The 12,984-nt window shown below is 38.5% G+C and overlaps 1 protein-coding gene across 9 annotated transcripts in view; it reads right to left on the bottom strand.

The window, feature by feature from the left end:
- The window catches only part of LOC134227168 (somatostatin receptor type 2-like), a 75,423-nt gene that overhangs the window by 49,508 nt on the left and 12,931 nt on the right, over nt 1-12,984 (bottom strand). For 3 of the 9 annotated variants that reach the window (XM_062708479.1, XM_062708474.1, XM_062708476.1), the window contains exon 2: nt 6,699-8,513. In XM_062708479.1, the coding sequence (XP_062564463.1) occupies nt 6,796-8,391 (1,596 nt within the window). In that variant the 5' untranslated portion in view covers nt 8,392-8,513 and the 3' untranslated portion in view covers nt 6,699-6,795. Of the gene's footprint in view, nt 1-6,698; nt 8,514-9,093; nt 9,197-12,984 lie in introns of those variants that run through there. The other 6 variants (XM_062708481.1, XM_062708482.1, XM_062708477.1 and 3 more) reach the window with 3 other exon arrangements.

Here is a 12,984-nt window from a genome sequence, read left to right as displayed (position 1 = left end):
CGATCAGCCTCCTTTAACGTCCATGTCTTATGGCCGTATAAAGCCACCGGAAGAATTAGAAATTACATACATTCAGGTGAAAATCGTCTACATTTACACTATTTTTGACATTCCTCTAATATGCTTTATTTTCCGTGTAAATTTCAACAATTTTTGACATCTTTGTGTAATGAACCACCAAAGTCTGCTCGATTCCCTTCATTGACAGGGATCAACTTGCAACAATCCGCGTTAATGCAATAACAAACAAACCGCGAGAGAAAAATACTACTTCGACCAAAGATGTCAATGGATGAGATACGGTGTGGCAATTTGCGTTCGACTCGACGGGGAATGATTGTCTGATCTTTTTTGACTAATTAATGTTAGTAATTTGAAAAGGTCTGATATAGCCTATTCGGTAAGCGTAAGGCATTCCAAGTCTTAGGAGGGGAGTTCGATTCCCTATCCATGCAAATACAGACTTTTTTTTACTTTTCTTGGCACACAGTATCATTGTACTTGCCGAACAATATACATAGGGTGGTTCAAAAAATCGATTTTGCTCCACAGCGCTCATCCGATTCTTTATCATGTTCTGAGTGTCCTCTGAAAATTACTAATTATTGGAACGACTAATTAAGATGCGGTTTTCAATGAGTGAAAGCTTTTGAGTATTCCTTTTAGCTATGTAGGTTTTCTTTTAACCTGCGCTTATTGAGGAAGCGTCATTGTCAGTATAATGAAAAAATAAATTTCCCCATTACTAATTTGCATGCAATCTTGAAACGGCTTGTGCTAAATCAGTTGTAATCCAAATGAGCTCAAATTTTCCGAGGACACTCAGAACATGATAAAGAATCAGATGAGCGCTGTGGAGCAAAATCGATTTTTTGAGCCACCCCAATACATATTTACAAAGCAAAGAAGAAGAATTTTATTCCAAAGATTTAAAAGTACAAAACATCGATGAGACACCGAAAACGCTTCAGATACCACGGAATGTAATAATAACAAACGCCAGTGCCAACAGTTTAAACCGGCACCCTTCTTCATTACAGAATAATTTCATCGAGCCCCAACGTCATCGGTATGCCATTCGGTTACCGTGTTTGCTATCGAATATTGGCGAGATCAGTCACTGCCGCCGAAAGAGGCTTTATTTCTAAGGTGCGGGTGTTTTTCAATCAACAACATAAATATCACATAAAATTTCAAGCAGATAACAATTTAAACATTTAATATTGGGCTGGTATTCAATTGACATGGCACAGTATGGGTCGGTGATATGGAATATAGACAAAACTAAATTTCAATACCTGATACATCACGTGCTCGAAACCGTGAACAAATCGATTTGATTCACATTGTCCTACCATCATGATGCAACAGGACTATATATACAAATAATTGAAAAGACTCCCATATCACAAGTGAACGAGGTGAAACAAGTTCATATGATCCGTTCGATTACAGTGCAACAGTTCAATCAATGCAATGTGCAGACTTTTATCCCCGCTAGCTCTCCTGCGATTGCTACTGGACGAGAACATAGTGATGACGTCTGATAATTCATTTGTTTAAATAAATTTTGATAACAAAAAACGGCAAACTCGATTGTATGAATCCATTTTTACAACATGCAACCACCGAACAAAAGCGGAAAAACGAAAGCATATCTATTCATTCGCTGTGTAAATGACTTTATTTGCTCGACTAAAATCGACCGGGACCATAGGTTGAGTTTCAATATCATCGTATTTGCTGATCTATGAATTTTAAACCCCTGCAAAAAAAAGTTCCTGTTCAGCACTGCCAACTATTGTTAAGGTAATTGTCGCAATGCACCCCGCATATGGTTGTCATTTCTGCCTTACGATCAGATTCAATGCCAGGCCCGTTCTTGAAAATTGTGCGCTTTCGTTAGTACGTTAGCCAAAGTATCTTTTGAATAGAATAACATTTCTAAACAATGCGTGGCACTCAAGAAGCCTTTATGCCATGGTTTCCCAAACTGTGGGTCCCGACCCCCAGGGGGGTCGCGAGTGGATTGTTGGTGGGTCGCTTAGAACAAATATTAATTGCAGCTCGAATGCCGAACCTTTTGATCATTTTTTCAGGAACATAATTTCAAAATCAAACCGCATTTTATTTTAAATATTCATCACCACGCTATTTTAGAAAACATTTATGCCTAAAAGCTGTCCCTTTAATGAAGTAAAATAAAAACATTTTGACAAACAATATCATGTTTGACATTTTTGCATTTGTACATGAAGGTAACGTAAATATTTTTGTAAAACTTGCCGAAACAGATGACATTCTGATTCAATTAATGCTTAATACTACATGGTCCTACATGGGGCCCTCCTTAGCCGTGCGGTAAGACGCACGGCTACAAAGCAAGACCATCCTGAGGGTGGCTGGGTTTGATTCCCGGTGCCGATCTAGGCAATTTTCGGATTGGAAATTGTCTCGACTTCCCTGAGCATAATAGTATCATCGTGTTAGCCTCATGGTATACGAATGCAAAAATGGCTTAGAAACCTCGCAGTTAATAACTGTGGAAGTGCTTAATAAACACTAAGCTGCGAGGCGGCTCTGTCCCAGTGTGGGGTCCCAGTGTGGGGATGTAATGCCAATAAGAAGAAGAAGAAGAGCTACATGGTAAAATGCATTTTTTCATAGGTGGGTCGCGAGACATATCGAATTTTGCTAGGTCACTATGGGGGATCCCCATACAAGCGAGCGGTCAAAAATAAAATTGGACTTTTAAAGTGATTTTCCACTTAGTTTTAGCTGTGTATGGTCGAAATAGCATGAATATACAATTTCCAACCCCCCCCCCTTTGGGGATCGTCTATGAATTACGTAATTATTTTTTTCATAGGTTCGATTAACGTGACAAAGCAAACCTATTTGGGAAGTTGAAATTTCGTGCGTTTTCTTAAGGAGAAGGAAGGGGGCTGTACAAAAACTAAGTTCAGCAATTTATGGACATTATGGCGGCGATCATGTTAAATGACATTAATTTCATGACATTCCGTGATATTTTTTGTTCTCACTCTCATGCCTCACAATTTGTATTTAGAACAATTTGTTTGACAAAGTACTAGGATCTGAAGGATCATAAAGCATTAAATGTTAATCAAATAATCAGAATTGAAAATAACTTTTGAAAAAGGGTATTAGCAAATTAGAAATCGCAATCCCATGACATTTTTACGTGTACAAGTTATTCAAAAATGAGATTAATATATTCTCAAAAATGTGGACATTCATTGTGGAATGTAAGAATGCTCCATTCTTCCGAAAAGCAAAATTCTTTTAATTTAAATAACAACAATATTTGAATTACTTTTGATTTGTTTTCATGATTTCTACAAGTTATATACAGCATCATTCTTTTTCTGTGTCAAGGTTTAAGTCTTCAATGATATTTTCTTCAATTCCATCAACGATGGAAGATGAGATAAATTCATCTAAAGTATGAGAAGATAAAGAACTTTGAAAATCTTCAACTATTACGAAATTACGCATGGCATGAGAATGACTAAGTGAAAACTTTTTTTTCCAACGTCTCCTCGTTATCCAAATCGAGCTTAAAATGGATCTGATTCATGTAAGGCACGAAGGAAAATGTCAACATTTGCCTCTCTTGATCATTTTCTTGCATTATGAGTTCTAAATTTCTTCAACTGTTTATATTGACTTTCCGCTGGTTGTTCAGCCAGTGAACCTCAAAGTGTAGATGAGTGAATAAATATTTCCCTACCATTAGCCAGACATTCATGAACACTAGCAGGAATTTCATACGCTCCGTTCTAACTAAGATATTGTTCGTCTTTACTTTTGCAATAAACATGTCGGGAATTATTGATTCTAGGAGATTTATAAATATTTACATATTATGAAATCTCATATTTAGTTCTCCATCAGTAGCTAATGAATAGCTCAGAAAATTAGGTTTAGAGAATGACTCAAACCACTCAAGCCCCAAACGCATTTCAGCCGAATGGCTACGTAAACAGAAAAATTTGACAGGAAATATATGAGCGAACTGTTAAATCCTTCCGTTACCGTTGTGCTGCATTGCATTGGGGGTTTTATTCATTTACTCCTTTGAAAAGTTAATTAAATGAGCTCAAATGGTTATAAATAAAGTCGAAGTTATTACCAATAAATGTATTTTGACCATACCCTTTGAGCGCATAGTTCAGTCTGACCCATTTTCAATAGGAAACGATGGGACTAGATTTCCCGTCGAATGAAACTTGTTGCGAGAAAATCGGACACAAATAAGTGTCTAAATGGCGATTGCGTTCTTTTGCGCACATACATACAGACGCGCATGCACACACATACAGACATCACCTCAATTCTTCGCGCTGAGTTAGTTGATATATACCACTAGGGGTCTCCGGGCCTTCTATCAAACATTCGTTTTGGAATGAGCATTAACCTTGGAGTACGAGAGAGGCAAAACACGGTAAAAAACAAATGAAAAAAAAATCAGAGTGACTTAACTCTGTTAATTGCAAATACTGGCAAGAAATTCTTTCAGGACATTTTAGTCGAAGCTTTGTCCTTGATGTGTATCATAAAAGAACCTGGGGATTCCTGAGGAAAAAAAGTTCTTCACTATCAAAGTTGAAAATAGCGTCGTTTTTGAAAAAATATTGCTTCCGCATTTTTTCAATTTTTTTCACAGTGTAACCATTAGTTTTTGCACACCATTTAAAAGCTTATACAATAACCTTTGTAATGATGTATTAACATTGAAGAAAAAACATTTAAAAATATTTCAATAAATAGTTGAAAATAAAATATTTTTTCAGAAAATTTGCTAACTTTTTTACCCATTTCTGACTTTGCCACCTTATATCTTTGGAACTAGTGCACCTAGAGACTTCAAATTCAGAATTTCTCTTAATTAGAGTATTGACAATGGAGAGAAAATATTTTAAAATAATTCGGAAGACATGACATTTTCGATTAATGACCGCCCGAAATCCTATAGTGCGGTGGGTCGCATACCCAAAAGTATGGGAAGCTCTGCTTTATGCTCCATGTGGTCCTCTCTTTTCCAACAAAGCATTCATTCCCTTTTCGGAAGAGCATGACTATCGCCCTATCGCGGAACATAACACTTTCATTACGTTAGGTATTTTTTTTTAAGTTTTCTGCACTCGTATTAACCTTAGGGGAAAAGGCCCCAAAACGCCAGACCTTCAAACCCACACTTCACCTCACCGAGACAAAACATCTTTTGAGAATTCCCTCATATTTACCGTATTTGACATGGCCGTAACGAAACTAGACCTGAATATATGTAGGCTAAGTGAAAAAAGTGGCAAAATAAAAGATAGGAAGGTTAGATAAACCGAAATTTTCAACTTTTTGATGAAGCATTTATCAGTGTTGGTAAAATCACTCATAAATCTCAATCAACGAGCGCTCCCGTGCGAACGAAATCATCTGCGATTTTAAAGGAATGCATCACGCTTGAATTTTTCATGCTAAAACGCATCATTTCACTCATTTGCCAAAAAATCATTTTGGTTTAAAAACGCATTTGAAATCAATTTGGAGGCAATTTATTGCTTATACATAAAAGAGTGTCTAATATTTTATGCAACAAACGTCAATTCACTGTTTTTTAACGAAGGAGAACAAAAGAAAACCTACGATGATTCAAATGGATGATTCAACTCATCCATGAGTTTTTAGGTGCTGAGTTGGGTGCGTTTCAACTCACGCTTGATTTGAATCATCCATGAGTTTTGAGATTTTGAGTTTTTACCAACACTGGCATATATCTAACATTTCGACGAAGCAAAACGTCCCAGAGGGACTAATCTACAATGTACTATGCGTCTCCACGCACCATACCAGAATACTGATTCTCCGACGCGTGGCGCGTTATTCCCCAAGAGCTGCCTGCTGAAAGGCGTTTTGCCTCAAAACTTTTCCGGCAACGAAATATCACCACTTTTTTGAAATGTGAATATTGTCAATATGGTTGAGATTTAGCTAGCTAGAGTATATTGCCCCTCCTTCCCCTAATTGAAAATGTCATTTCACGAACATGTTTTACCTTCTTTTTATGGAATCTGCTACAACTATTACTCGAAACTAAATTAATATATGAGAGATCAAGAAATGGTTATTAAGGACGCATAACTTATGCATTAAGCAGATATTAACAGTGGTATTGAAATCTTCAAGCTTGACTGTTATTAATCATAAATATGGAGGAATACAATTCAATTTTAATCACCATTTATACAAACGAATCTAGGTAAAAAAAAACTTTATACGACACCAAATCGTTTTACCTTAATGTGCAGTATTGCGGAACAAAAGTTTTTTTTTTACATTTCAATCACAGGGATTAAATCCGACGAACGATTAAAACTTGTGGGGCAGAACAGATCTGCGTAGTTATGTTTACACTCTTTTTATGATTTTTTGCCTAACTGGTCTAACAGCATTTTATCTGTGTGGTAAAGCCTGCATAACATATTTGCTGAAAGTTTCATTTGGCGAATACTAATAAGCATACGAAGGGAACTTTTTTTTGTCATCAAGAATCCCAGACTGAAAACACATGAACTCGAAACCACCCCGATATGCATATCAGTATCATGCTATATGGATTACTATACGTTTAGATCAGAGTTGCATAAATCGGCAATAAATAAATACGCACTACCTACCTTTTGTGGGTGGCATGGAATCCTCGGTTTCTCTTGGAGACATGCGGCAGACACAGCCTGATTTTGTGAGTTTCGGAAACTGGAGTACCGCAAAGCCTTACAGATCCGTGTGCAGCACGGGGGGTCTGGTGCTAGCGTCGAGAATTTTGCTGGAAATTTGAGCCGCATTCGAGCTTGAGTTTCCACCTCCACCCGTCGTCGTGGTAGTCATGGTCGTTGTTGTGTTGTTTCCATTCGTGTTGGTATTGCTGAAGGGGCCGCCTGGTCCGCAGCTCCGACTGCTTCCATTATCGACGGTTGCATTGTTGATGTTATTATTATTATTGACGGTATCGTTGGGATGAGTTTGATCGCCCACCTTTTGTCGGCAGGGGTTGAGAATTTTCGTAGAGGCGCCCCTTTCCGAGCCTCTGTTTCGCGCGAAGCGAGGAAAGAAGCTGTTCTCTATCTGCAGTTGGGCGTTTATATCCTTACCCTTGGCGCAAGTGCAGGCCTTGAGGAAGCTTTTCTTGAAATTATCCGAGAGAAAAGCGTAAAGAATTGGGTTCATGGCCGAGTTGGAGTAACCAAGGCAGCTGACTAGGACGAAGACGGTAATTTCCAGACGGGATTTGCAAATATCCGGAGGAGAATTAATTAATGCCACCTGGGAGATCCAATAGGGTAACCAGCAGAGAACGTAAACCGTGATGACGGTGAGCACCAGTTTGGTTACCTTCCGATGGGAGCGTTTCTTTTCCTTGGACTTGCTCTTGGGGCCAACTGTGCGTAGCTTACGAATCACTAGATAATAGAACATTAGGATGAGCGAAAGGGGAATCGCAAAGCCCAGGATAAGTGAGTACAATGTGAAGGTCGTGCCTGAATTGCTGGCGTTTTCTGACGGCCAAACAATGTTGCAGGATATTTTACCCTTATCTCGGTGAACCGTGTTGGCGTACAGCATCACTGGTAGCATTATCAGGGCGGAGGTTGTCCATGCAAAAAATGAAACAATCTTCGATACCAGAGGCGTGCGAAATCGTGGCGACGAGATGGGATGGCACACGGCAATGTAGCGGTCCGCAGACATGATGAAAAGAAATATCGACGAGGTAAACTGTGTTATCGATGTCGACACCATGTATGCTTTGCACATGGTATTGCCGAACGTCCACTCGCCCAGGTGCATCGTAATGATGAGAAATGGTATCCCAATTAGGAAGCACTGGTCCGCGATGGCCAGATTTAGGATGTACATGTTGGTAACGGTTTGCATCTTGGAGAAACGCAGCACCACATAGATGACGAGCGTGTTTCCGAACAGTCCAATTAGGGCCACAATGGCGTACAGAATCATCGAGATCAGATTTCCAATGGGCATCTGAATGGACGGACACGAATCAAACCCCGTGTCGTTGTACAACGGGAAAAACGGATGGAGGGGAAAGCGTCGTGATAAATTAAACTCATTCGAAGGCGATGTCAGGGCTCGGGTGATGTTGCTCAGCAAATAGGACAGATTGGACGACGCGGATCCTGTTGCCGTCTGCCGGATGAGAGTCAACAGATCCGAAGGGAAGGTAAGCCCTGCGATCGGGGGTGACATTACAGGAGCCATCAGAGTTGTAACCGTCGTCGGTGCCGATTCAATGCTATCCATTGTGTAAAGTTCACTTCCATTGTCACTGGCAAAGGTATCGTTCCAGTTCATTTTGAAGCACAAGATGCGATGCGCAATTTGAGCAAGATTTACACTTCACTTGCTGATTGTTTACACAAATCGGAAACTATTTTAATTGGCGGTCATTATGCGATGGTACGTCTCGAATGTTTCTGAGAAGGAAAATGATATTTATTTACAATAATAAAACTAAGAAATTTTGAAATAACAAATAGTATAAGATTTGTTGCAACAAAATTACATAAGGCAACAATAAAAAAAATCAATGCCTAATGTCAAACTTCGCCAATTGATTCGAGCAAATAAATACCGATTCATTGTAAAGTAGGTAAATCAATAATTCAGTGGCAGGAATTGTAATGTATCTCTGAAACTGGTGATAAATTTTGTTTCTGCCCGACTCTGCATCCAGCATCGCTTAAATACAGTGACCTAGTATCTTTGCGTTTTATAAGCTTCTTTCTAGTAACTATTATAATGAATCGTTTTCTAATTTTCACAAATGAGGGGGTCAAACGCAAACCGTGACAAAGTGACAAAAAGTTAATTTTGAGAAAAATGGATGCAAAGCTTTTCAATGTTTTGTCGTTTCATAAGAAGAAATTACTAATTTTCTGTGAATTTTTACATTTTTTATAAACAACGTACAAACTATGTCAATATAATGCCGCAAAGCTCTAGAACCAAAGCATTTTTACAGTAGTCAACTCAATTTTCGAAAATTTTACTTACACCCCTGTATAACAGACTTATCCCAGCCGATACAGTACAAGATCATTTCATATAAACTCATTCTATTCAGGAGTATGGTAACTTCTCATACAATTTTATTTCAACTTTGAATGTATGGTCGTCTTCAGTTTTTCAAATCGGGCTACAGTTTGAAGCACTACCTCGACTTATAAACATGTGACAAAATTTCTTATAAAATATCGTGGGGCATCGAAATCCGTACATTTAAGCACCTCAGTATATGAAAAAGTCATTAGAAAAGAGGAATCGAATGTAAATAAAACGTTTGTCATTAACACAGGAGCATGAAATTCTACTTTTGCAGTGTTTCGCATTTACTTGAGCTTGAGCTTAATTGACTGCTCGTAGTTGCTACTCCATTATGACCAGATCAGCTGTTCTTGCACAGGGAACCAACAGATGTTTGCTTGGGACTAGCACGTATCTTCAATGTACAAAGTACTGGTGATCTCATTTGTTAGGTCATACTGGCGCCTGCCACGTCAGAATGCAAGTCAATGTAGGGAAGGGGGAGGAAATGATGATGCAATCACTCGCCCACTGCAAGCCGAATATACCTCTGCACTTGCCACGAGTTCATGCGGAATTTGTTGGAATTGCTGGGTTAGGTTGGAGAGGCAGGGGTCCGTCTTGGTTAACGAGCTGCCAATGTGATAGATAGGAGAAGGTAACTGATGGAATTTCTAATTGGATGTAGGAAACGAACTCTATAGTTCATTTCCAATTCTAGCAGATTACTGTTAGAATACTCAAGTTGAAGGTATAGGAATAGTAATGGAAACGGTATGGAAGTCCATTTCCAGTTCTAGCGATTGCTAGAACACAAGAAATAAAGAGAAAGATAAAAAGAAGGAGAATGGAACGGACCTGGGATTGAACCCATGACCTCCTGCGTATGAGGCAGAAGCAGTAGCCATATGACTACCAAGCCCGCTTGAAGTGTTTCGCATTTACTCAATAAAAACTGCTAAAAACATGATAAAATAATGAATAAAATCAACTACTCCTGACTTGAAATCCGTCCACCGTGGACGGATTTCGAATCAAAGCATCAAAATCCGTACAGCTATATTTTAACTAAATATTTAAATTGAAGCAGTCTGATTGACTAAACTACCACTGTAAATAATTCGATACGCACCTTGAGAAGCGATCCATTCGTATTCCGCTTATCTTATGTGATGATTCGCAATTAGCAATTAAAACACAGTTACTTTAGGTGCAATTATGCTCTACCCGAAAACAAAATGGCGGCAAAAACTCCGCGTTTGGTAGGTAGCGATTTGTGTGTTGATTTTTGATGTTTTAATATCAAAGCCTTCTTTCCATTTCTATGCCCTAAAAGCTTACTGCAAAGTATCTGAACAGGATAAGATAAATTATTTCTACATTAGGTAATTGAAGGTAATTCAACCCCCCTTAATTTATTGATATCTCATGAGGTGGACGGATTTCGGTGCTGTACGGATTTCGGTCCCGTACGGTATTCACCCTTTATTTCTATTGTTCCTGTTGTGTATAAATAATGCATTATATGCGAGTGTATTTGTGGTTATAAATCATAGTCATAAGCATTCACTTAAATAAATAAAATTGAATTTCAATATCAGATTATGTGAAAAAGTTTAAAATAATGAACAATTTATTAGCTACTCCTGCTTCTAGGCAATGGCTTAGAAAATGTAAAATTTTATGTTTACTTTAATGCACATATAAACTCGATATACTAGGGTCGCAACTCCTATATCGATAGGTCAGAACTAATAGATGGAGGCATGAATAATTGAATTTGGCAAATCTGGCACCTGTTACGCCTGTATGCTTACAGATTTGCATTAGAAACGCTCAAGAAATGAAGATGCATTCATTTGCCCATTCATAGAGCTTCCGGATTGTTGTTGGGAGTACTTACTCGTAATTTAGGGCAAGGAAAAAAAATGTAGTGTACACACATATATGGGTCATTGGGTCACTTTGTAACAATCATTAGTCACTCCAATTTGCATGTTGCTTAAATGGATATGACTCATATTAGTGTGTGACCCATGATTGTAGAGTCAGTGTATCCGCCATTCAGAGGCGCATCCGAATTTTTTAATGGGTTTTATCAAAAAAAAATCTCCTAAAAAATCGATATAAATCAATGCTTGAATTGAAGGAAGGAGTCATCGCCTTCCTGGCTTATGCTGGGCAAATGAATCGTTCGAAAGATGCGATCATTACTTCCCTTTTCTCAAACTGAACACATGCCTAAATTGGAAACAAGAATCATATCGTATTTGCTTCGGTTATATCGGTGGTGACGAAATCTAGGTGGTAGAAGAATTCTTGTCCTTGGCTCAGTGACCACCGATAACGACACTAGCAACGAAATTCGGAGACGGATAATGGCTGGAAATCGTACGTACTTTGGACTCCGCAAAACGCTTCGATCGAATAGAGTTCGCCGCCGTACCAAACTGACTATCTACAAAACACTTATTAGACCGGTAGTTCTCTACGGACACGAGACCTGGACGATGCTCGTGGAGGACCAACGCGTACTGGAAGTTTTCGAAAGGAAAGTGCTGCGTACTATCTATGGTGGGGTGCAGATGGCGGACGGTACGTGGAGGAGGCGAATGAACCACGAGTTGCATCAGCTGTTGGTGGAACCATCCATCGTTCACACCGCGAAAATCGGAAGACTGCGGTGGGCCGGGCACGTAGCCAGAATGTCGACAGTAGTCCGGTGAAAATTATTCTCGACAACGATATAACGGGAACAAAAAGGCACAGCGGGCAAGGTGGATCGATCAGGTGGAGCACGATTTGCGGACCCTCCGGAAAGATAGACAAAAGGTCGAAGGTCATAAGGTCGAAAGGACAAAAGGTCGAAGGGTCAAAAGGTCGAAGGGACAAAAGGTCGAAACAAAAAAACTGCGTCAAAAAGTCGAAAGGGAGAATGTCGATCTTATTTTTTCTCCCTTGTACCTTCTATTTCCTTCCTTCTTTATTTTTCCTTCCTCGTTCTTCCTTATTAATTCATGTTTCCTTCCTTCTATTATCCTTGCTTTTTTCTTCCGTCTTCCTTCCATACTTTACTTTCCTTTTTTTCTAACTTTCTTTCTTCTTTCTTCCATTTTTTCCTTTTTTCTCTATTCTTTCTTCCTTCTTTCCACCTTCTTCCTTCCTTAATTCTTTCTTCAATCTTTTTTACGTCTTTCTTCCTTCTTTTGCCTTCTTTTTTCCTTCTTTCTTTCTTCTCTCTTTCTTCAATCTTTCTTTCTTCCGTCTTTCTTCCTTGTTTCTTCCTTCTTTCCTTCTTCCTTCCTTTATTCCTCATTTTTTCCTTATTTCTCCCTTCTTTGTTCTTTATTTCCTCTATCTATCTTTCTTCCTTCTCTGTTACTTGGTTCTTCTTTTTATCTTTGTTTTTGTTTCCTTGTGTCTTCTTCCTTCTTTCTTTCTTCCGTCTTTCTTCCTCTTTCTTCCATCTTTCCTCCTTCTTTCTTTTTCCTTCCTTCTTTCTTCTTCCTTCTTCCTTTTTTGTCTTCCTTCCTTATTTCTTACTTCTTTGTTCTTTATTTCCTCTATTTTTCTTTCTTCCCTGTTGCTTGCTTCTTCTTTCTATCTTTGTTTTTGTTTCCTTGTGTCTTCTCTCCTTCTTCTTTCTTGATGTTTTCTTCATTGTGTCTTATCTCATTCTCCTTCATTCAATCTTCTGCTTTCCTTCTAATTTCTTTCGTTTTTCCTTCATCATTTCTTCCTTCTTTCTCCCTTTTCTCTTTTTTCTTTCCACCTTCTTTCTTCCTTATTTGTTTTCTTTCTTTTGTTTTTCTTCCATCCTTTTTCTTTCATTCTTCCTACTTTCTTCTTTCTTTCTTCTTT

Source organism: Armigeres subalbatus, chromosome 3 (assembly GCF_024139115.2).
Source record: "Armigeres subalbatus isolate Guangzhou_Male chromosome 3, GZ_Asu_2, whole genome shotgun sequence".
NCBI lineage: Eukaryota > Metazoa > Arthropoda > Insecta > Diptera > Culicidae > Armigeres > Armigeres subalbatus.
Note: the sequence above shows the minus strand (reverse complement) of the source record. Positions and strands in the feature narration are given on the sequence as shown.